Genomic DNA, 26143 nt, shown 5'->3' on the forward strand with positions numbered 1-26143 from the left:
CCCATCTTCCCAGCTGCTTCAGGCTTCACTGTCCCTCTCCAAGCCCACAGGTTCTTGGACTTACTGCTACTCCTATGCTGTTGTGGGCCAGCACCTGTTCCCTCATCCTCTTCATGCCCTTGGCCACCTCCCTCAGACCTGGATATGTCCTCTGTCTGATTTCCCCTCCTCATCCCTGTATCCCACCAGGTCAGTATCATTTGCCTGTCCTAGCTCTACTCCACTGAAGGTCCAGGCTGAGCTGCTTCCCACTGTCTTCTTTACTTGTTTCCTGCTCCCATCTCTGGAATAAAAACTGTCTACTGGCACTTAGCCATCCCTCCTAGAGTGTGGCAGTCTTTCTCCAGACTTGGGGGGGGGGGGAAGACATGTACATGGAAGGAACCCCCATCAGATGGCCAGATGGTGTAATGGGTATATAATTATCCTATTTTGTTTAACTTCAGGCCCCAGTTCTCCCAAACTTGCCTCAGACATACTAAGTTAATTTGGGATTAGACATTTTTTATTGCTTGGATTTTGTGGCAGAGTAATTTATGTGGTTAAAGAGTGCCACGGCCTCTTTGCTGAGCTGCAGTAGTATCCATCACACACTATGCCCTGTCTGTATCTTGAGCACTTCTGTTGGCCAAGCACTGTGCTGAGGCACTTGTCTATCTCATTCATGCTTTGTAATAATCCTGTAATGTGAGAAGAAACTATTATTATCCCCATTCTGTGGATGAGGAAACTGAACTCAGGTTCTGACTCTGGAGTCCAAGATCTTAACCATTACCTCGTTCCTGTCGGGGGCATAATACTCTTATGATACCCTTCATGGTATAATGGACACTCTTAATCTTTGTCACTATTATTACATAGTCCAAAGAAACCTTGCTTGAAACTCTAATTACAAAACTAATTAGATGTCTAATCCTTCATGACATTTTAATGTGAAGGCTCAGTCTTGTGAGGCAAAGGGATTTTAGGGTATAGTGCCAGAATTTACCCGCAGAGTACAAAGAGTATGGACGTTGGCGTCCTGTGGACATTGGCATCCCGTGGACCTTGATGTCCCGTGGACCTTGATTCCTGGCTCTCCCTCCTTGCAGCTGTGTGATCTTAAGCAAATGTCCGAATTTCTTGGAGCCTCAGTTTCTCAGGTGTAGAGCATGGATACAACGCCTGCTTCAAAAAGCTGATGTTTTAATCAGTTGTTTATGTGAAATGGAGCTCTTTCCCTTCTTTGTTTTACTTCATGGGGCCATTGGGAAAATTTCAAAGCATGGGTTATGATAAGCTACCCAAACAGATCAATATTGGTTAAATTTTCCTGTGGATGAAAGAGCTGCTTGTTAACATTATCTCTATGAAAAGTCAGCAAAGCAGCATTGATGGGAGCCTTTGCCCTTGTGCCATTTATATGTCTCTTTAATTGGTGAAGTATAATTGAACAAGAATGATTTAAATGCCCTTTATCCTGATGCATTTTCTTTTTTTTTTCTTTTTTCTTTTTTTTTAAAGATTTTATTTATTTATTCATGAGAGACAGAGAGGCAGAGACACAGGCAGAGGGAGAAGCAGGCTCCATGCAGGGAGCCCGATGTGGACCCGATCCCGGGTCCCCAGGATCACACCCCCGGCTGCAGGCAGCGCTAAACCGCTGAGCCACCCGGGCTGCCCCTGATGCATTTTCAACTCAGGAATAGGTTAAATGATTAAGCAGGAATTAATGTTAACATGTAAATGTGTGGTGCAAGGTCTGGTGTTTAAATTCTCTATTCATGCTTTTTTCCTGAAGAATTAGAAATTAGAGTAGTTAAGCTTGTTTTGAGGGGGGAAGAATGGAAAGGAAAAGCCAGAATCAAGTTCATAGTGTCTGAGAAAAAATTACCTTTGGTAGTTAAATGGAGAAATGAGAGGAATTCCGCCCCGACGGAGCTTTTCTCTTCTGTGCCCAGCCTCGGGTGGTGAATCTTTGGTGTATTGGCTCACTACTATAAATCAGTCCTAAAATAACCAGTGGTACCTAAAGCCTGTTGTAACCCTCCTAAACAGCAGACTATATCAAGATGCTTGTACAACTGAAAACACCTCTTTTTCTCCCTGGTGATTGTGACAGGCAAGAAAGTGTAAATGGTCAGCCTGATTATTCCAGAACATTCTTTGCAAATTGCTGTTTGGCTGAGGAGTGGTGTGTCTCAGGCATTGTCTCACTTCTCCCTAGAGAGAGATCTCTGAGGCTGGGTACAGACTTAGGTGTCTGGGCATCTCAGGTTGGGTTTTCGGGAGAGAAATAGTTTCGTGAACAGGTGGAGTTTTGTTCTGACATTGGTTTCCTGGGTAAGACTTCCTATCATGAGTTCCTTTATAGAACTTCTTGGAACTCCAGCAACTGAACCATATTGAGAGGGACCTCAGATATTGTTGGGCTACGTGACATTCTTTTCTACATTCCACATGAAAAGAGAATAGTGTAGAAGAATAATTGGGGTCTAGAATCAGAGAGCAAATACCATCTTGAACTCTTACTAGCTAGCTCTTTCACTGGTATCATGAGAGTAGTAATAGTGCCGGTCGATGAGATTGGTGGGATTTATTAAAGTGGCTAAGTGTTTAATTTCTGGCACATAGTAAGCGGCCAGTAAATGTGAGCTGCTATCATTGTTAATGCAGTGTAATAAGATTTCTTTGTTTTCTTTCACTTTTAGAAAGAATAAGTGGTTATCAAACAAGATTTAAAACTAGTCTTAAGAAATTCGATTGTGTGTTCTCTTCTGTCCATCAATTGAGATTGCAGACTGGAGCCATCTGCCTTGGATTACCACGTAACTGTGCAGTTTCTATTATTAATTACAAAACCCAGAAATGTAGGATATGTTTGATAACTCACTCAAATTCCAGTGTATTTCTAACTTTTTCACCCCTTCTGCAAGAAATGAGCTTACCAAGATTTTCCTTTCCCAAGGCAGAGAGATATAAACTGTTTCAGTTTGTGAATCATCACATTCACATTTCAGAACTATCAGGTTGATCCTGAGTATCTGTTCTGTTACAGCAGTGATAGTTGTTCCTTGTTAACTTGTATAGATCAAGTTAATTATATCCATACCCTTGACAGACAGATGCTCTGGATGGTGGTGCTGTGGATTGGAAATATTTTTTGAAAAACCAATAGGTGGTTATCATAGAGGCTGTTTTTGGTTAGATACAGTAGCTTGATAGAGACTTGTTTATCTTCTGTATTAAAATACTCTATATATTGCAAGTAAGTGAGCCTGTGGAAATGAATATTTTGTTGCATTATTCTTAGAGGACACTTAGTTCTTTCATCAAATACTGTCTTTTTCTAAATGAGAAATTGTCATTTTTCTTTTTACAGGGTTTGGAAAATTGATGCTTAGGCTTACATAACATTTTGGAAATTTTAAAAAATTCTAACATTTTTAACTCTGTATGCTAGCTAACTAGTCGTTAGAAACAGTTGTGAGCTGAATTCTGAAGGATGAGTAGGAGTTTGCTAGATCAGAGGCCCATATATGGTATGTCCCATTAAGCATGGAGATAATTTTATGTATTGAGGCCCGTTAATCATATATACATGTATTATTATTTTTCTTTTGCTTCTGTTGGGCACAGTTCTGCTGCCCAGATATGGAACTAGTTTTTCATTGACAACTGTAGCAATAAATGGAGCTTTAGAAAAGCCATTGGCACTGCCTGTCAGAAAGAGTGATCTCCCTTGCCAGTGTGCCTGGGTCAGATGCTTACATTCCCACCCTTCAAATGTTGTTATTTTCTTTTCCACAGAAAAAATAGAAGGCAAAGGTTTGATCAGGAAGCAGTAAACATCAGAATAAAATCTATTTTGTGATAAGCTCTTAGTGTTGTTGTTGTCTTTTAAAAACTTAGAATGGAGGGGGATCCCTGGGTGGCTCAGCGGTTTGGCGCCTGCCTTTGGCCCAGGGCGTGATCCTGGAGTCCCGGGATCGAGTCCCACGTCGGGCTCCCTGCATGGAGCCTGCTTCTCCCTCTGCCTGTGTCTCTGCCTCTCTCTCTCTCTCTCTATGTATATCATAAGTAAATAAATACATCTTAAAAAAAACTTAGCATGGAGTATTTCATATTTTTAGAAACTGCAGCCTTTAAATACTATGTTTAAACAGAAACCGTGAGCAGAGCATTTGCAAGGGTCTGCAGTCCATACCTGTGAAGTTTTGTACATCGTTCAAATAATTGGAAACGTCACAGAAGTGTCTCAGTGAGCTTAGTGTTTATGTCACAGTTTAGTGACAGTGTCCACATACGGTTAAATCTATTTTTATTTGCCTGTTACTTGAGAGTGTTAGTTAAGGCACTGCGGCACCGCTGTCCCTTCTGGGAGTTGAACATGGCTGGAGCGAGACCTGCCTCGGTGACTTCTGCTTGTTTGATTTGAAGGGGTTCACATTGACCAGCCTCCTTTGAACAGAGTGTTTTCTGTTAAACAGCCCGGCATCTCCTGTGGACGGGACAGTAATCACGTTGTGAAAGGGCCCCCGCTCCCCTTTCAGTAAGATGCACGATCTTTCTGTTTCCCTTCACGTTTGCGTCCGACTTTTCACGGGCTGCTTTCCCCTCAAGCCTCCCAAACACAGATGACTATTGACTATTGACTTACGTGTGTTCAGACTCCCGAACACATTGCTGCTTGAACCTCTCATGACAAAACATGAATGCTGCCGTTGAGAATGGTTGAGGAACAAACAGAAAGGCTGTCTACACAGCCGGCGTGCAGCGGGCCGGCCTAGGGAGGATGCGTTTGCAGACCAAGGAGTCATTGATGGACAATGGTCATTAGGCACGTCTGGACATCGCCATTCTTACACGGGCCCCGCACAGTTAGGTGGGAGTCTGGAAATGCCTGTAACCTCCTCTGCCCAGGACACAGTTTCAGCTTGGGCCCTCACAGGTTCCTTGCTTAAACTGCCCAAGAGACAGAGGGGTTTGAATGATGACCTAAGAGTCCTGGGGCCCACTAAGATTGAAAAAAAAAATTGCTACCGGCTATTCCCTATTGGTAAATAAAATTTCGAACTTATTTGTTCCCTACAGGGCGAAGAAACCAAAAGCCTGACTCTTGTGCTGCATCGGGACTCTGGCTCCCTGGGATTCAATATTATTGGCGGCCGGCCTTGTGTGGTATGTTAATTACTAAGATGTGTTTTTCCCTTCCCTGCTTCAGTGGGGAGAGGGGTCAAGGTTGGGGGGTGGGTGAGGGGTAGGAAACCTTGCTCACCTCATTCTAGAGTTCATTGTTTATCTGACATCTTCACCCTCAGGGATTTTAAGTTAGTTGTGGTCTCCTAAAATAGCATTGTCCTCGTAACACAACAGCTTATCTAAACTGTTAGGTTTTGGGGGGCATGTCTGGTGGTGTGGCAGCTGAGCTGAAGAGAGTTGGGAGAGATGTGTGCAGGTGGAACTGAATAACTGAGCTGGAGCGTGGGCTCTGAGACTGGAAGTCTGATCTGGTGCTCCGCCCTGTCAGCTCTTGGTTAGGGATGATTCCCTAATTTGGGAACTGTTGCGTCCCTTTGCTTTTTCTCCCACTGCAGCTCTTTGTTCACCCCATTCATTGTTAGCTCCTCCTCCAGGAAGAAAGGACCCAGTTCAGACCAATCTGTTTAACAGGGAGGAGAATGTCTGCTGAAAGGGCTCTGGGGATGGGATGTGGCAAAGGGTGTGTTGCAGGATCACACCTCTCATGCAGGCTTATTTGAATGGGCATCATCTCTTGGTCATGTGTCTTCTACTGATCAGTTTCTCATTTGTTACCTTAAAAGGGAAATAATAGTCTAAGGAAAGGAAGAGAAAATCAGATCACTGAAAAATCAGATCACTCACTCAACAGATAAGTATGGAATAGGAAGGAGCTGTTTGGTAGGAGCTGGGAGATGCTGTGGAGGCCAAGGGGACTGGCCTGTGGTCACCGAGTTTATGTCCCGATGGGGACATCAGGCAAGAAACAAGTAAATCTAACAGATTGGGGGGACTTGTGCTGTAGGAAAAAAAAATGGGAGGATGGCAAATGAGGTACCAGGTAGCAAGGCACATCACTGGCCCAGGGTGATCAGGAAAAAGAGGAGGAGATACTAAGCTGAATCCTAAGGTATGAGAAGATGTCAGGCATCCAGACATGGCTAAACTCTGTGGCTGGGTCTGGCTCACTATTGGGGAGGAGGTGTCCTGGGGAAGGGCCATTTGAGCTAAATTCTGAAGGATGGGTAGGAGTTTGCTAGATCAGAGACCCATATATGATATGTTCCATTAAACACTCTTAACTGTAAAAAATTGAGCTTGTTTAGTTAGCTTTAAATTATACATTTGCTGCTGAACTAATACTGCGTGTCTTATAAAAGTTACATGTAAAAAGGAGCATTTTAAATGATGAAATTAAAATGGGAGTATGAAGACAATTTCTCTTGTGTTCTTTCATCGTTCCGCTGCACTGCATCACATGTATCTGCCTTGGGAGACCACTGAGCTAGAAGAAAGTGAATAGGCCCAGGGAAGCCCATGCTTCCAAGCGTGGAACAGCGCTGGAGTTGGCACTTGGGGGGAGCTGCAAAGAATACAGCATTGCTACAGTCAAGGGGTGGGCAGGAAGTGGTCAGAAAGAGATTGGGAGAAGATGAGGGAGTTAGCATGAGGATTAGAGCTGAGTTCCGTTTGCTTTTGGCCAGTCATGGCTTCAAAAACATATATGCCTTATTATAAGAAATGACAGCTTAGTTATCGGCAATACACAGTCATTAAATAATGGACTGATGCATTATCTGCCCTCTAAAACTTACCTACAGAAAAGAACCCTTCAGACAGTGAGATTAAACTCTGAGAAGGAAGGGGGTGGGTAACACCCCCACTTTGCTGAGCTCCAGGGATGGGTACACACGGTGGTTTGTCTCATCTGGTTGAAATTCTTAAGAGACTGTAGAATTTATGTCTCATTGATACCTTTTTTCTTTTCTCGTTTGCCAGTTGACTGAGCAACCAGGCAGCATGTCATGGTGCTGTTCTGCTTGAGTCCTGGCTGTTGGGGGTCCACCCACTCCAGCAAAGGGAAGGGAAGAAGGAGCAGACTGGGACTCAGATGTCAAGGTAGTTGGTCCCAGGAAACAACAGGACTGGCACAGGTCCATGTTCCCCAGCTTACCCTCCCGAATATGTTTTAGAGTGTGTTTTGCCATGCTGTTTTGCACAAGTGACAGAGGCTGTCCTTGGTTTGGCTTCATAACGATCAGTACCCCTCTCCCCATCCACTGTTACCAGTTTTAAGAAATGACTTCAACAAACTAAGATGCTCTTCACTGTTAGATGTTTCAGAAACTTGCACAACCGAAGGAACCCAAACCAGGAAGATCCCCTCTCTGCTTTACCAGAGTGTGTATAGGAAAAAGGAGCCCAATGTTTGAAAAATGCTTGAAATGGAGAGACATTCCTATGTCTTGGCGGTGGTGGAGAGAGCTTTGTGTTTTCTGTCCCTCCCCGGGAATGAAAGGACACTCCTAGCTTCATAGGAATATGAATATCTTTCTTTTGTTTATCAAAGTACGTGTTTTAGTTTATTTTCTTTCTCTTTTAAAAAACCGATTGAAGTACAAGCCAGAGTGAATTTCATAGCGTTCATAAGTGTTCTCAGTTCATGTGGTCTTTTTGCAAGAACTACATGCATGTCCCCTGGAGGAAAGTTTAATTCCATATGCATGTGGTTGCAATAGTGTTTTTTTTTTTTTAACTTGTCCTGATTAGCAGAGATCGCATAATGAGCCCTAAATGTATTCTGAACTGTTGCCTGGAAATCTGGCAGGTCATTGAGAACATGCTAAAAAGCCACGATGAGCAACAATGCACACTCATTGTTAGTACTGGAAGTAGAATGCTGTACACATGACGTGTGTGTTTCCCAAGGAATTCTAGTGTTAGAAGCTTGGTTGGGTTGTGACATAACCCCAGCCAGGAGTCGCTGACATAAGGCTTTTCATTGCATGATGCACTGCTCTTAGCAAAATCACATCATTCATTCATTAATTCTTACATCCCTAAAGAAACAGCATCCAGTCTGGTGTAGCAAACCTTTCACTTCAGCCTTTGGCAAGTATACTTCATTGTCAGGTACCCCTGGGATGAAAACAATCCCTTTTATTTTTCCTTTTCTCAAGCCAGGAAAACAAAACAAATCCCAAGCCATGTTAGTTCACCTTGATAAATAGCTCTGACTTAAAATGTATTAGGAGAGGAGCCAAACAAACTAAGAACAGAAAGATGTCTTTTAAGAGACACATCCAGCTATCCAGGATGGAATCGATTTGGCTTTCTTTGATTTTTGTGCTTTCTGTATTTTTTTTTTTTTTGCATTCTGTTTGCACCTCCTACCACTGTCTTAATTTAACCTGAATTGTGCTGTTTGCTTTTGCCTGTGCCTCTGTTTTTTGCTTGAACTTACTTACTCTCCTAAAAACATTACTTGTGCACAATATAGTATTCTGCAAAACAAATCAAAGCCCAAATCCCCTCCCCCATCTCCCTCTTCCTCTCCAGCCAAGAAATGCAAATATCTTTTCATTGGATATATTGACATCACCTCTTATTGAATTCAAGGTTGTCCGTAAATCTTTGCGGTCCATTGAGGCTCTTCAGGTTTGTCCAGTGGGATCCTCCATAGCCTGGAATGTGGAACTTGTGAATTCATTTATATTTTTGAGATTTTTCTCTTTGGGAGGCAGTACTGCACTTGGAGCCTGTAAGGGACTTGAACTGTCCACAGTTTAAACAGACCTATGCTACTTTTTAGCTGTGTGACCTTGGGAAAGTTACTTAACCTCTCTGTCTCAGATTTTTCACCTATGAAATGGATAATAGTATAGTATTTAACATTTGTGGTTATTGTGAGGATGAAACAGGACACAGAGCACTCACTATCTACCTAGTATGTTCTCAGTAAATAGAACCTGTTGCACAGCTGTGTACTTACATTTGAGATCTGCATGTAGGGAGATTCACGAATGGGATTAATGCATTCATAAGGCAGCTGTGAGAGAGAAAGGAGGCAGGGAGAAATTCAGACAGTGAAGGGTTAGTGTGTGGTGTGCTGGTACAGGGTGCCGTGACGCTGAGCAGGACTGCCTTTTGAGGATAGCTGATCTAGTACAGCACCCACAGTCTCTCTGACCCTTCTCTCTTGGGTGAGTGTTGATAAAATCCAGATGGCATTTTAGAAGACCTGTCTTTGTCATTGGGGGACAAATGTTGGGAAGAACACTTACCGCTCATTTTAGGTTGTGCTTTTGGTTTCTTTTGAATCCTATTTATAACATTATAGAGTGTGTATGTGGGTCTTTGAGAGAAGGGGTGAGGTCGGAGGGAGGGAGAGAGAAGAGGTTCGGAATGTTGATTTTCTCACCCTTAAGCCATTGCTCTTGCACTTGGAGGGGTAGATTGAACCACATTTAAAATCATCCCTTTCCCCTTTAGAAGGTAGGGTTTTGTTTTATTTTGCTGCTTAAAGAGAAAAATTTTATATCTTCGTAGTTACTTGTTAACAAATGGAATTTGTGTGTATTTCTTTGTACAGAAATTATTATTATGGCATTATGATAAAGAATTTACCATGATTCGAAGTTTTTCTGGAAGATCCTGAAATTACTTTTCAAATGCTTTTGTTTGGGAACAATACATACTGTGCCATTTAACTTAAAAATCCATCTGTTAATCACTAGAAATTTAATCCACAGACTTGGAGAGAATTCATCCCAGTGCTGTTTGGAAAGAAGTTCATGAACAAGCTGTGAGGGTTTTTTAATGAGCTTATTGAAACTTTTTGATTTAAAATAATGGAAGGAGTTTGAGCAGCAAGCCATCGCCTCTCTCAGAAATTTTCAGTCCAGACTTTGAAAGATCTAAAGGGATTTGCGATTGGAGATGAGAATTTATTAGGCTTGGGGTGGTGGTGGTGAGCTTTTCTGATGTAAATCTGAGCACACATAAAACACCTATTTTGACAATCAGATTATTGGATATTTAAAAGTTTGAATAGTACCCTAAGCTGGTGAGGATATGGGAAAAGACCCTAATGAGCTATCAGTGCTTAATTTGGCAATATCCATCAAATCTACATATCTTTGGACCCGCCAGTTCCATTGCTAGGGATTTTCCCCAGATACATAATGCAAAAGACATTTCGTAGTACAGGTAGGAAGGTCTTAGAAATGTCATTGTCTCCGAGAGCAACAGTTGGAAACAGTGCTAATTATCCTGATATTGGGAAGCTTTTCATCCTCCTAAGGTAGTAAGGCAGACAGACTGGTGAAAAAGCTCCAAGATTTGTAAACTTAAGTAGAAGAGGCAAGATGCACAGAGTGTGGAGAGCATACCCCCTGCACACATATAGCTTCCATGTGCATGAAAAAGGAACAGATAAATGTTTAGGAAAGTAATACATGAAAAAATGTTTTGGAAAGAATATGTAAACTACAAATAGATGGAATATAGTGGAAAAAAGGACAATGGGTAGGAGATAGCAGGGACTTACTTTATACCTTTTGTATGATATGAAGTATTTTACCATGTGTATATGTTAATTTTAGGTTAAAACAGAAATTAGGGGTAACAGATGGGCTTTCACCCCATTGCCACTTTGATATGAGCAAGAGTCCATTACTGCTTAGGAGTGTAAGCTTTATTTTCATGACCAAGTTAATGCCTAGCATTCATATGTGTGTTTTTTTAACCCAAAGGACAACCAAGATGGATCGTCCACTGAAGGAATCTTTGTATCCAAAATAGTTGACAGTGGGCCCGCAGCCAAGGACGGAGGCCTGCAAATTCATGACAGGATTATTGAGGTATGTGAACGCTGGCCAGTGTCTTTTAATAGGCTGAATGCCATCCCATCTTCGTCTGGTTCAGTGCAAGATGTTTGGTCGGGGAGGGAGGCCTAAGCTGGTGTATGGTTGGACAGGAGAACTCTCCCATTGTGTGGGACTATATAGAGTGCTGATTGCCTTGGTGTTAAGTTTTTGTTTATATTAAATATAGAGAAGCCAGATTATGAGTGGCATGTTCACAATTTGGCTGTCTTCCTGCGGCCTTGCATCGGTTTAGTATGCTTCAGTTATAGCTTTGTGTGAAAGCCATCGGAGAGTTGTATGTTAGTTAGAACCAGATGAGCAACCCCTGTTGTGCAAATTGTGTCGGTGTTCACGTTGGTTACCAGGGTAAAATTGTGTCGGCCCTGGAGGCTTGCTCATGTCCCTCCTGGCTCGCAGCATGCAGTTATTGCCGTGAGAGTGGTGTTCTCTCTTCTGGGTTTGTCTGATGTCAGGTGTACAAGGGGATTGTTCAAGGATGTGCAGGCCAAGCTCAAGAGTCAGGAGAGTTACTCACACCATCCCCGACTTCATTTTCAGTTGTTCGTGGAGCATTTTAAGCCTTTACAGAGTGGGTTTATGGATTTGCTCTGGCGGGGATGGACTGGGCTAGATATCTCACCCCACCGTCCAGTGCACTGGAATAGGGTCACATGGTGTCTTAGGATGCTCCAGGTTGCTGAAAGGGAAAGAAGTATTTATTGCCTCCTTGTGTGGACTTTTGGTGCAAATTTGAGTACAAATGACTATTTCTTGCTGGTGTTCTTTGACCATTTTGATTGCTCTTTTAACGGGTAAATACATGGACTAAGTTTTTGGGTCTCATATGAGGAAGAAATTAGTTAGGAGAGTCCAAGATAATATGTTGAATCCCACCAGGAGGTCACCATGGGCCATGGCCATAACACAGCACATTAAATGGAAACCGGAAAAACAGCCGTGATGCCGCCAGTGCTTGTTCTGAACACGTTGCCGGAGCGTCTGTATTTCTTGAGTGTTTTCATGGTCTGTTTCAAAACCTTGGACTGAGTGGGAACTCTGACTATGAGATAAGCCATGAGCGAAGCTCACATAACCAGCTGGAGTTTGGCTGCATGTGTCTCCTGGAGCAGGGAGCCTGGGGAAGACAGAGATCAGAGTCTCGCCTCTCCATTCTTGTTTGGATGAATTCCTCAATGTGAGAGAAGCAGCACACTGCAGGATCACTTCTGTCCTCAGGAAAACATACAGTTAAACCTCACAAGGAAAAAAAATGGAACATGTTAGGGTATAAGAGTCACTTTTCTGAGGGAGAAGGTACATTGTGGTAACTTACATATTAAAAGGATACTTGATTTTGTTTTAAGGACATTATTCGTATTTTTACATCCCCATTGACTTTTTGAAGGGTTCTTAAACTTTGGAGCTCTTTTTACTGCCTGTCTTAGGGTCAGTCTTTGTGCTTCCCAGGTCAGGGGAGTAGATTTTCCCTAACAGGAATTCGCTTGGGCAAGAGCACTTTCTCAAGAGCTCAAAGGCATACTTACTGTCTTTTTTTTTTTTTTTTTTTTTTAAAGAGAGAATACATTTTCTGAGGCTATTGTTCAGAAAGATAAGTACAGCTTCCGTTGCCAAGGGTTTGGTGGAACAGCCAGTTTCTCTAAGTAATGGAATTTCATTGCTCTTATGTTTTGCAAATGAGAAATCTACAGCTGGGCAGGATTTTCTCTTGGCAGAGGGGGGATCTGTATTTGAAATGTTGAGGACAGTTTCTGGTAAGTCACATTCCCCTTTTGGACAGTATGTAAAATATTAATCATGTCCCAGTGTTGAGATAGAAAAGAAGGATGATCACAATAGAGCAACAATATATGTGTCATTGCAATTGACACACCGTGGCCTTCTCAGTTAAATCCTGATCTCTTTTGACAGGATACAGTGATTCCCATGACTGAAAAATATATACCCTGGTTCAACCTCATCTCTGTCGGAGTTTATTACCAGGCATGAATTTGATTATTTTAAGTATGCCTGTGTTTCATCACAGAGGAGAGTCAGGCCCTTGCTAGTTTTCCACCCTATTTCTTCCTTTTCAGGGGAGTGGGCACATTACCACCAGACCTTCACCATAAGAACCTTAATTCTTGGAGAAGGGTGGCTTTTATATTCAGTCCATGGAGACTTACTGAGTCTGGTTCTCACAGCAGAGGAACTTCAACAATTCCGCTGCTCCTACTCCTGTGTGTCCCCTGAGACCAGAGCAGTAGTCCCCATCTGTCTCAGAGCCAGGCCCACTCTCTTCTTTTTCTATAACAAATATTTTTCAGTGCCCCCAATCCTGTCATGAAATGAAATTTATAAACAATATTTAGATTCATATACACCGAATTGTATGATCTCTGCATGCTGTAACAGAAAAATAAAAGGAAGATAATTGATAATAAAATACATGTATCAGGATGTGAATGCATGGGCACAGCAACACTGGAAGACACCATGATGCTACCAGATGCTGGCGCCTCCTCGTAGACTCCACATGAGGAACCAGCTGTCAAGGCTGCCAGAGCAGGAGGGTGGTGCTGGGGGCTCAGGCGCCGGGAGCACTGGCGCCATCTGTGATTGGATTTTCTGCAGTGGTGAACAGATTGTGGTTAAGTTTTAGCACAACACAGTATAGTTGTCTTGTGGTTTGCACACTTCCGTGTGTGTGAGTGCATATGAACTTTTAAAAATGTGCTAAAATATACATAACATAAAATTTAACCATTTTTAATTATACCTTTCTGTGGCATTAAGTACATTCACACTGTCGTGCAGCCATCACCACCATCCATCTCCAGAACTTTTCCATCTTCCTGCTGTGGAACTGTGCCCATTAAACACAATCTCCCTCCCTCTACTCTCAGCTCCTGGCAGCCACCATTCTGTTTCTGTGCATTTGACTACTCTAGATACTCCATGTAAGTGGAATACAGTATTTCTGTTTGTGGTTCATTTCATCTAGCATGATTCATCCTCTAGGTTCATCCATATTGTAAGAATTGTATAATATGGTTCATCCATATTGCTTCCTTTTTAGGGCTAAATACTATTCCACTGGGTGTAGAGATGCATATACCACATTTTGTTTATATCTCCATCCATTGACGGGAACTTGGTTTACTTCCACCTTTTGACTGTTGTAAATAATGCTGCTATGAACAAGGGTATACAGTCTGTGTGTGTTTAAACTGAAAAAGAAGAACCCTTAGTGTTTAAATGTGAAGCGTTGTTAGGGTCTACCCTCGAGTAATTATAATATGTTTGTTATTTTACCTTTACAATGTCTGCCCAGCTATGTGGAAGTTGCACTAGAAGCATAATAATTGTGCATTGCATGGGACTCTGTGCATTGTAGGACTTCTAGCACCCCTGGTCCCCACTCCAATCATTGTGCCAGTGAGTGCCCCCACAGATTTCCAGCAGTACCTCAGGGAGTGATAGGGGTACCAGGGAGAATCACTGGATCAGAGATTTATCTTATTCCCAAATGTTATGATGTAAGGTGAGTTGCTCAAGAGCAGAGTTGTCAACGTTCCCCGCTGCCTTCTAGCCTGACTGCTTGGATTCCCTGTCTGGGGGCTCTCAAAGGCCCTTTAAGAAAGCCTTGAGCTAAAAAAAAAAAAAAAAGCCTTGAGCTGTCCTGGGCTAGAAATCTCAGGCCCCCTCCAAACAAGTGTCCTCTCTGCCCACATGGTTGCAACTTTGGAGTGTGGCTAATCCAGGAGCCCATGCTGTCTATTGACACTTCCTGTCCTCATCTGCCCTGGATCGGGACAAACGGTTGCGTCCACCCTGCTTTGCATCTGACACTGAGATACAGCAACTTCCAACTCCGACTTATTCAGTATTTGCTTCTGATTATTTTTGTTTTCTCCCTGTACTTAGTAATGAGCTGCCCCAGGCCCTTTTCACAACTTCTGATCTCACCTTTGATTGTATATACTCAGCTTCTATTGAGAAAACTAAATTTAATTTCTCCATAGTACTTTTTGTAATCATTCTAAACCATCAGTACCCCAGCGGTTTTAGTTTTTCTCCTCAGAGCCCAGCCTGCTTTCTGAAGACAGTGCAATGCTATTCTACCTCAATACCACCAAGTTTCTTAAAGGAACTATGCTTTTGTTCTTTGCAATAGTTTGAAACCTTTGGAAAAATTCTTTCCCCTGCCCTCTGAGTATGCATTAACCAATGTACACAGGTTTCATCACATATAATGCTTTTTTTCCTGTAACCTCTAGAGTCTACTCTGGGCCAATCCCATTCTACCCAATTCTACTGTAAGTGATTTAGAAGAGAAACCAAAAGGTGAAAAATTACATATGGTTGATATTACCTTCAAAAATCCCTTCAGGATGTTCCATGTGGGGAACATACATCTCTCCTTAAGTCTACCCAGCTGGTTTCCCCAGCATTGGAGCATCTCACTATTCCCTCAGTTGACTGCCATATGAGGCATTTGACTTGTTATTGCAAATACCTCATTGGGTGAAATGCTTATGCCAAGAAAAGCACAGAAAAACCAAAGCCTACTAAGAAACTAGCAAATTCACTTGGAGGCATGTGTGATCAATATTTTAGTTTCTTTCCCGATTCAATTTTATTTTTTTAATATATATATTTTTTAGCTACATGGCTGGCATAGCAGGCACATGACCATGTGATGCAACTTCCCTGAAACTCTTAAACATTTATAGAGGCCATCCACATTTATATATAATTTTTGCTGGTTTTTAGGCATCTTAAATTGGAGAACTGAGCTCATGCCTGCGTTGTACAAGTCTCCCATTTGGTAATAAATGCGCTTCTGTAACAGTTGCTGGGTTAAATACAGTGTCCTGTCATACTTGGAGAGGGCAGATGGGATTGAGTGTAGTGAAGGTGGTGGGAGGTTGCCAAGAACCATTGTTTTGTACAGTCTTCTGTAAAAAGTGTTCTTGGGAGCGTCAGGATTTGAAGACCCAACATTGTGGTCACAGGGATTTGAAACCTCAGTGGCTTTTGTGTAAACCAGTTACTGCTTTGTTTGCTGTAGGTTTAGTTAGTCTGTCACTGCTAAGAAGGCTGGGTTACAGGACTGACAAGAAAGATTTAGCAGTACCCTCCCCTTCCAGAGCCAGACCTTGATAGAAGAAAATGAGGTTTCACCATTTGTTACTGTTAGAAGATAATGTTCTGAGACCAACAAAAATTTCAGAATGGCCTGTGAATTCACCTGATGAAGTATTTATTTAGAAGAAGAAACTTACTGCCTTTTTTAACCTATCGACTTTTTAAGGAAAGATTTTATTTATTTGAGAGAGAGAGAGAGAGAGCGTGTGCGTGCGTGCGTGAGCATGAGCAGAGGGAGAAGCAGATTCCCTGCTGTGCACGGATCCCAATTTGAGACTTGGTCTCAGGCCCCTGGTATTTGACCTGAGCTAAAGGCACTTAACCTTTAGGGGCACCCTAAAGGCACCCCTATCCTATGAACTTTTATCTTGACATAATTTCAGACCTATATAAATGAATTCCTGTATCATCTTTATCCAGATTCCCCCAAATACATCCATTACATTTACCTGAATCCTTTTTGCTCTCTACTCTTACTTCCTAAATATCTCTCTCTGTGTGTTATTTATTTATTAGCAATAAGAAATTCTCTTACATAACTGCAGCACAGTTATCTAAATCAAGAAATTAGCACTGGTGAGGCTCTATTGTCTAATCTACCAAATTTATTCAGATTTCGCTGATAATCCCTATGATGTCCATTACAGTGAAACAAAATCCGAGATACCAGGTTTTATTTAGTTATATTTCTTTAATATCTCTTACTGGAAAGCAGTCCCTCAGTTTTTTGTCTTGCATGTTACTCATATTAGAGTACAAGCTGGGTCTTTTGTGGTATTTCCCTCAATTTGGATTTGTTTGTTGCTCATGAGTATGGATTTAGGTTGTACATTTTTAGGTACCACAGAAGTGATAGTGTGTCTTCCTCAGAACATCCTGTTGGGAGTCACATGGTGTCAATTTGTCTCTTTATTGGTGACGTTAATTTGGACTGCTTGATTCAAGTATATCTGCCAGACTTCTCCACTATCAAGTTACTATTTTCGCCTTTATCTTGTATCATATGGGTGGATATTTTGAGGCCACCTGAATATCCTGTTGCTCCTCAAACTGGAATACACTGGTTTTAGCATCCATTTATGGTTTTTACTTGAATCGATTATTATTAGGATGGTTGGCAAATAGTGATTTTCTTACTGCATTCCTTCTGTGTATTAGTTGGCTTTTCACTATAAGAAAGGGTATTCTTTTCTTCCCATTTTTCCCTACCTTTTTATCTACGTCCACCCACGCGTTATCCATATGTCCATCTCAGTATGGACTCCTTGATTCTTATAATTTGATGGTCACGTTGGCTGATTTTGGCTAGATGGAGCTCTTTGAAAGATGATACCTATATCTTTTTGACATGCTCCCATCATTTTTTGAGCACTTTCTGTCACCACAGAATGTTTCTGGTTTATTCTGTACTTTTCTTGCCCCAATTCTGGATTCAGCTACTTTTCTAAGTAGCTCTGGCTCCATTTAGTGAGGAATGGTGTTTTTAAACAATGATATGGGTGCTAGGCTGATCATTATGATTGTGGTTTCATTGCTTGTTTTTTGATTAGTCAATTTTTTGAGGGAGCCCACACGCGTGAGTACTCAAGCTGGGGAAAGGGCAGAGGGAGAAGGAGAGAGAGAATCTCAAGGAGACTTCTTGCAGAGTGCATGGCCCAGCACAAAGCTTGATCTCACATCCTGGAGATCATGACCTGAGCTGAAACCAAGAGTCAGATGCTTAACCACCTGAGCCACCCAGGTGCCCTAGGTTTTATTGCTTCTAGGTACTCTCCATAGATAGGGCTAGAAAATGTAAAAATGCACGTATAAACACACAGTATCATCATCAACATTAATACCCCTCCATCTATTTCTCTATTCATCCTTCTATATATATTTGAAAACTATACTGCTATCAATATCTCTAGTTTCATTCCAAGTCTGCATGGGTAATTTTATTCTTCCTCTTTCTTTAAAAAAAGATTTTATTTATTTATTCATGAGAGACCCAGAGAGAGAGAGATGCAGAGACACAGGCAGAGGGAGAAGCAGGCCCCACACAGGGAGCCTAACGCGGGATTTGATCCCAGGTCCCCAGGATCATGCCCTGGGTTGAAGGCGGTGCTAAACCACTGAGCCACCCGGGCTGCCCTTATTCTTCCTCTTTAAGTGTTTGTAATTCTTAGTAAGAGTCCCTTTTGAATTAGTGATGAATGCAGTCTTCCTTGGAATCAAATCTCTGATCTTTGCTTTGACGTTATCAGTGAATTAAAAATTGTTGATGGAAATTGTTTAAAATATTTCTGTATTTGGTTTGATTTTGGAGAAAAAATATACTCTTAACTAGATGATTTGGTAATATGTTTTTCTTCTTTTAGGGGTAAGAAAGGCTAGTATTTCTTTTGTAACTTTATACACAAAAGTTACTACTGCTAAACAGGCATAGGTAGGCCCTACCTATTTCTGGGCAGTGTTAGAAATAAATACATGAAGTAATCCTACTGTCTTCTGCAGTGACTGATGCCCATTGACCATGTTCAGCAGAGGAAAGAATACTGGGGCAGTTATTTTCTTAGAAGTAAAACCTATTCATGTCAATTTGAAATCTCTAATTCTTGTGTCATTTATCTAAATAATCTGTTTTGATGAAATAGACTTGGTAAATCCAACCTATGTTTAAAAGACTCTTTTTACCTGCAAAAATAAGCTGGTTTTAGGAACCAGCTATTAGTAACAGACTCCAACTCTTCATTTCCAGAGACAGAGATTAGAGTTTTATTTTATATACCAATTTTGATAGATTGAGTGTTAAGCCCTGGATTATGATGTGGAAAGGTTCTGAGGTCATGCATGGATGGGGTGGAGATGAGTTTGGTGGTCCTTTTTTTTTTTTTTTTTTTTTTTTTTAGATTTTAAGTAATCTCCACACCCAACATGGGGCTTGAACTTAGAACCCCAAGATCAAGAGTTGCATGCTCTACTCACTAAGCCACATAGCTAGGAGTCCATGAGTGTGGTCATTTAATGATTGTTGCTCTCAGTGCAGAGAAGAGAGAGGTGACATCCTGGTTGGGGATTTGCTAAGATGGACCCACCTAGGGGATGTGTTTGGAATGACTGTATTATCATTTGGAAGTCATGACTCTGATTTCATTGGCATAGAGCTTACTCAATTATCACATATCAGTCAACCTTCATGGTATTCACACGTGAAAGAAAGCAAACACCTTCATACATTTGTTTTGTCTTTTTCCCCCCCTTCTCTTGACCCTCTGTTTAACGATTTTCATCTTACCCTGTATTACAGCAATGGAAGATCCTGGCAGAATGATGTAATGTTCCTCTAAGGTGCAGCTGATTTCTTGAGTACTAGAAAGTACACATTGAGGTGGAAAAAGCTCTGAAATTTAGATCAAGACACCCAACATTTCTACCCAGTTACTTACTCTGCGGTCTTGGTACCCTCAGTGCTGAGCCTCAATTTCTTCATCTCTAAAATAGGAAGAGCGTTACTGTCTCCCTTGACCTGTCATACTGTGTAGGTGGATCAAGGAGATAATATATAGGTCAAAGAATGTTTGCTATTAAGTACTATGTGAAGAATTGGGCTTTTTTTTTAATTAAAATTTTAGCATCTGACACAAGAATTTAATACCAAAGCTAAGTATAGAAGTCAGAAAAAATAATTTTTTGAGATCTGTTTTCCTCTTGTTATGTGTTTTAGCAGGAATGTAGTGCTCCTGTTAGGATTACTGAAAAAACTCTGACCTATTTCAGGGAGTCATCCTCTCCAGAATAACAGTGTGACCAATTAAAAGCAAAAACACTGTTTTTCATCCCAGCTTTAAAAAAAAAAAAAAAACAACAACTGTATTCAGAGTTTCTAATGACTATTCTGATATTTGTTAAAGTGTTGTGGTTATTGTCTTATTATTTTGCTATTAAAATTAGCTTTTATTTTTTTTAATAAAGGATTTTATTTATTCATGAGAGACACACAGAGAGAAGCAGAGACATAGGCAGAGGGAGAAGCAGGCTCCTGGTGAGGAGCCTGATGTGGAACTTGATCCCAGGACCCTGGGATCATGTCCTGAGCTAAAAGCAGATACTCAACCACTGAGCCACCCAGGCATCCCTAAAACTAGCTTAAAAAACAAAAACAAAAACAAAACCCAACTAGGTTTTCAGTGAACATCTTTGTAACAGACATCACTGCACACCAGCCAGATTAACATACAGATGAAGAATGGGACATGTGGCATGACGCAATTTGTGTATTTTAAAGGCATTTATATATATTAGTCTTTTCATAGGAAAAATACTCTGAACTAATAAACATTTTATAGTTATTATAGTAATTTTGTGGAGTGGGATTATGGGCAGTAACTTTGGATTTCTGAAGTCACATTTCTGTAATGTTGGAGTTCTCCAAAGTATTATTTTTATAATTCTAAAAAAAAAGCAAAGATGAAAAATGTGATGAGTTAGAAGTTTCTTCTTAGTTTTAAATGTCATAGGCTGACTCCTGCTTGTATGTTTCCTTTAAAATATTAGTTGAAATTCTCTGGGCACCTGGATGCCTCAGTCAGTTGAGTAACTCTTGATTTCAGCTCAGTTCATGATCTCAGGGTCATGAGATGGAGCCCTGCCTCAGGCTCCATCTCTGGCTCAATGGGAAGTCTGCTTGAGATTCTCTCTCCCTCTGCCCATCATTCCCCTTCAGGTTCTTTTGTTCTCTCTCTCTCTCCAATATAAATAAATCTTTAAACATAGAACATTAACGACATTCTCATTCCTGAAAGCTCATTGCACACTGCCTTTAGTGTGGAGATATGTGATCAGCTAGCTTCATGTTCAAACTCTGGAATCAGGGCATTGGATGTTCCTCTTTGGCAGAGCCGCTCCCTCCCATTCTCAGCTCACGTTGACACTGTATTCTCTGGGAGTTCTGGCTCCACAGAACTTTTAAATCTATCCTCATGGTCATCTCTTTTTTTTTTTTTTAATTTTATTTATTTATGATAGTCAGAGAGAGAGAGAGAGAGAGGCAGAGACACAGGCAGAGGGAGAAGCAGGCTCCATGCACCGGGAGCCTGATGTGGGATTCGATCCCGGGTCTCCAGGATCGCGCCCTGGGCCAAAGGCAGGCGCCAAACCGCTGTGCCACCCAGGGATCCCCTCATGGTCATCTCTTAATAGAAAGATTTAATTAGATCATCCACAAGACCTTTTAAAGTCAAGAATAAATCAGAAGTGACTGGTGTCCCCATTAAATATTCTGAATAAAGATTAGGTCAAAAAAGTAAATTTTTGGTAATTTCCCGAGGACAACAAAACAAAACCACAAACCTTTGACAACACAGATAAGATACATTTTAGGGGTTCCTGAGTTGCTCAGTCATTTGAGTTTCTGACTCTTGATTTCAGCTTAGGTCATGATCTCGTGGTCATGAAATCAAGTCCCTTGTAGGTCTCTATACTCAGTGGGGAGTCTGCTTGAAATTCTCTTTGTTCCTCTCCCCCTCCCCACCATGCATGCTTTCTCTTTCTTTCTCAAATAAATCTTTTTAAAAAGGTGCATTTTATTCACTCATCATCTTTACACATGATAGCTAGACACCTTTAAGTAGGGGGGTTTTGAGAACAATTTTATTAAAAATTTTTTTGTCTTTCTGTCTCGATAAGGCAAGATGAGCTTAGATGTACTTTTAATGAATTTGGAAGGTATGTTGGGATAGTTGGACTTAATGATAAACTGAAGCATATGGAATTTGCTTCCTGAGAGAGGTGCTGGGGAGACCCTTCAAAATAGCAGATTGGCATCATTTTGGAAATAAAAACTAACCACAGTGCCTGTCGATTTGGGTGCTGTGAACAGGCGGAGAGAGTGTTGAATTAGAAGTTGTCAGTGCAAATTGCAAATGGGAAGATTTGGGGCGAATTGGCAGCTGCAAGCACTGATCTGCCATTATGCCACTTTCACTGGGGACTCTGAATACCCCAGGGTGGGAAGCTGCAGCAGCACAGCTTCCTCTAATGATGATTAATGGTCCCCAGGAGCCTCATACCTCACGGGGGGGAGAGCAGCTGGTATGGAGCTCTTCCGCCTCTGCCACACTGAGTGCCACACAGCACCAAGGAGACCTTTGCCTTTTACCCTGTCTTTGTTTAGTTAGCCATTTGAACTCCAAAGAGTGTGTCCCACCCCTTTTCTCCTGAGGGTGGCACTCCCTGCTGCCTTTTTGACTTTCTGATTCTCTTAATTTCTCTCTTTCATCACTTCCTCGTTTTTTGTTTTTGTTTTTTGTTTTTTTTTTTTTTTTTGCTGGTCCTAGCGAGTCATTTGACCATTCTCTGGGGTCAGGAAAACTGAAAGCCTAAGAGTGTTGGTTTCACAACTGCTCTTCCACCTCCCAAAAGAGATATTCCAGTCCATTTTAAAAGGTGCTCAATACATATATTTTTTGTTTTCAACATTTGGAGAAATTGGGAAGAGCATCAATTTTGGCAATCTCTAATCAAAGAAGACAGTTTTTATTCTTTTCAAGGAATGATTGTTGATATGAAGTGTTGTGTTTCCAGACACAATAATTTGAGAATTCACTTAGACCTCCTGTCCAAAAAATTACTAGGTGTTTATTTAAAAATTTGGGAGGAAGATGATTATATAAAGTAATCTGTGGTTGTGGCTTACTATATAAATCTTCATGTTGTGTGAGTTCTTAGGATAATAGAAGAGAAACCACTGGCTGGCTATGTTTACTTTTTAGATGTGCATTGAGTTCCCTCTAATAGATCAGGATCCATAGAGAGTTAAAATGTGGTCCCTGGGTCTAGGATGTTTACTTGTAAGACTAGTGTATAGAGCAAGATGACTGACAATGGGTTATAAGAAAGCTGGCCTGTGTATTGAGTGGCTAAGAGTCACAAGGTTTGGAATCAGACCAGATTTTGAATTCTAGTTCAACCATATGCTACTGTTAGCCTTAAAAATAAACCTGCTAGTCATTTTTCCAGCAAAAGATGGGTTTATCCCAGAATAATAGAGAATTAGAATCCAGGGCAAGCAAGCTATGACAAAACTATAGGCAAGACCAAAAAAACAAGAGAGGAACATCATTTTATGGAAAAGAAGGAGGAAGTTGAGAGAGGTGGTTTTGAACTAGAGTCTATTAGAGGGGATCAAGAATTCAGGGTGATGATGGTTTCTCACTGGCTAAGTTGCAGTGGTAGTTTATTTCTTGTAGGAGTTAGAACATAAATATTTCCCTATTGGGATTCTTCTTGTAGAGTTCTGTAATTGACAATTCTTCCTGTAACTGATACTGAGTTGTACAGCTCTCCCTACCAGCCTCTCTCTCTAGCATCTCAAGTGCACTTCAGTGAGGTTTCCCTTTATTAATTTTCACACTATCCTCTTGACCTTGGGCAACCTTGTTATCATTCCTGAACACTGCTTTTTTTTTTTTTTCATGTAGGCACTGTTACATATAATGTTGGTGTAATAAGGATAATAATGCATGTGTCTAAAAACTGTAAATTTGGCCCCAGAATAAACAGTCACCAGGTGGTTAGCTTTGCTGGATTGTTTCCTGTAGTTCTATAGAGGCTGGCCTGGAGGGGCCTTGCAGGGAGACCATGCTTTGATGATGGTTCTGTGGCATAGTTTCGTGAACCTGAAATTGCAATTGTGAGTAGATCATTTTAATTTGTTTTAGAGTTCCTTTTAAAATTAGTGACCCTTGGAATCTGGATTGAGAAAGAGCTGTCACTTCCTAAGGCCATATAAATCACACTAATTGATCAATCAAAAATAATTCTTAATTTACATCATAGTGTGAACAACATGGTAATTCATTGCATATGTGCTGACTTAAGTGTTCTAAAAATATGGTTAAACAATTGCGTGTTTAAAATCAGCTATTTTTAAAATGCCAGAGCAGAAAAGATTTCCATTTTTATATCGACTCATGAAGAATATTGGGATTTTCTTAAAATTGTGAAGAGTTTGACTTCATCTACCCTTAAGATTACAAGTTGCAGGGCAGCCCTGGTGGCTCAGCAGTTTAGCGCTGCCTTCAGCCCAGGGCAGGATCCCGGGGATCCGGGATCGAGACTCGCATCTGGCTTCCTGCCTGGAGCCTGCTTCTCCCCCTGCCTGTGTCTCTGCCTTTCTGTGTGTGTCTCTCATGAGTAAATGAATTAAAAAAAAAAAAAAAAAAGATTACAAGTTGCATTTAATTCCTTTTTACATCTAGAAACTAATGCAATATACCAATATAGAAAAATTGAAAAATGCTATCAAATGTAATGAAACTAGAAACCCTTACTGATGTAAGTATCATCTTGACGAAAAAAAAAAAGAACAGATACAACTGCCTGTGTGTTGGGATCTGATGGCACATGTAAATTGCATATGGAGCACACATTTATTCCTTGTTTTAAAGTCTAAAATGAAATGGGAGGAGCTCAAATAAAATAGGATTAAGTATGATTTTGTTATAGCATTGTGAATGGATTTCTAATACTTTGTGTCATTCTTGGAACTGAGAGAGCAATGCTTATAAGAACCTTGGGTGAGTATTAGTGTGTGATGATTACTTGGAATAGAATTGCTGGTGATAAAGGAATGATAGAGGAGCAGGAATCGATCAAGAAAAAAGTATTCCATCATATTTTTATTATAGGGCTTAAGGGAGAAACATTGTAATTTTCTTCGGGAATTAAAAGGTAACTTTGAAAGCTGGGAAGAACTACTTTTTTCTATCATTCTAAAGAACTAGTAGTAATGGTAACAAAGCTGGTAATATTTTAAATTTCTCCATTTGGCTGTCCTGATCAGCATCTTGGTGTCTGGAGAACTAATTCCCTTTGGTGTCTGAACCAGCAGAGAGAAAGTGATCACATTGAGGAAGGACATTAAATGCTAAGTTTGGTGGAATTATTTTAAGAGAAGTGTTGCCTTAACCTCAGCGTTTGGGTTTTAATGAAGTTCTAAACAGTGCTTTAACTTCTGTTACTTGCCAGAGTAATAGAAGTCCTTTAATTTACTGCATTTTGACAAATAAGATTTTTTAGATTGCTTAAAGAGCTTATACAATAATAGGTTTTACATACATGTATCTGTATGACTGTCTGAGTATATGAATCTGGGTGAATGTGTATGCCTGAATACATAAGTACTTCCTTAACTTCACATGAGTAACTCATGAGATTTTGCTTTTATTTTGTATGAATCACTCACTGGAGACCCAAGACCAATTAAATGGGGTTCTAAGCTTTTTTTTTTTTTAAATATAGTCCCTGTTTAGTAACCTTCGTTTATACTTTGTAAGAAATGAAAGGGGAATCCATTGGGCAGATGGTATTATGTAAAGTAGAAGCAAGGAAATCTTTGTTTTGACAAGGTGACTTAATTATCTATAAAGTATATTCATAGGTAAATGCAGGTTTCTTTTCCTGATATACTTAGTCTTAGAAATGCAGAGAGTCTCCTCTGCTAAACTCATTAGATTTAATAGAACATAGAGGGAATTATACTAATTCAGAGAGAAGAGGACAAGAAAGGAAGTTGCTATTTCTTTTGAAATCTTTCCCTTTCCCCTTCGGTTTGTTTGAAAGTTAAGTACATGTAAGTGTCCGTTCATTTTTGCCACTATTAGAACATTAAAGACATTCAGTATGAACTGTTTGTAGCCTTTTGTTATAGTTGATCCTACTTTTAAAATGAACTTTTAAAAAGTAAAATAGAGATTTAAAGAAAGACAAATCTGGTAAGCTTCCTTGCATTCTGAATCCATTTATTCCATTTGCGATTAAGATTATGCATGAGAGAAATACAAGACAGAGAGTATAAAAACAATGTCCTATTATTTTCCTAAAGCATTAAACTTTTATAAAAATATGCAAGAGAGGAAATTAGTCCTTGTGATACACCATGAGCAGGAGAGAGAATCTACCCTTATCTGCAGAAAATCAGAGTGATGGATGATCAGTTAAGCCTGTTTAGCATTTCATACTGATCAGCAAACTGAAACAAGTGTTTCTCAAACTTTAGTCATCTACCACCTGCTCGGTTTGTACCATCTATGCACCACCTGTTTTTGTTAAATACTTAACATTTTTCTGAAAGCAATGTACTTTTG

The 26143-nt window shown here is 40.6% G+C and overlaps 1 protein-coding gene across 1 annotated transcript in view; it reads left to right on the forward strand.

Annotated features, from left to right (window-relative positions):
- Positions 1–26143, forward strand: part of PDZRN3 (PDZ domain containing ring finger 3) — a 240000-nt gene that overhangs the window by 10713 nt on the left and 203144 nt on the right. Inside the window, exons 2-3 of the mRNA XM_055342798.1 lie at positions 5074–5160; positions 10755–10862. Of these exons, the coding sequence (XP_055198773.1) occupies positions 5074–5160; positions 10755–10862 (195 nt within the window). The remainder of the gene's footprint in view (positions 1–5073; positions 5161–10754; positions 10863–26143) is intronic.

This window comes from Nyctereutes procyonoides, unplaced genomic scaffold, assembly GCF_905146905.1.
Source record: "Nyctereutes procyonoides isolate TBG_1078 unplaced genomic scaffold, NYPRO_anot_genome, whole genome shotgun sequence".
Lineage (NCBI taxonomy): Eukaryota > Metazoa > Chordata > Mammalia > Carnivora > Canidae > Nyctereutes > Nyctereutes procyonoides.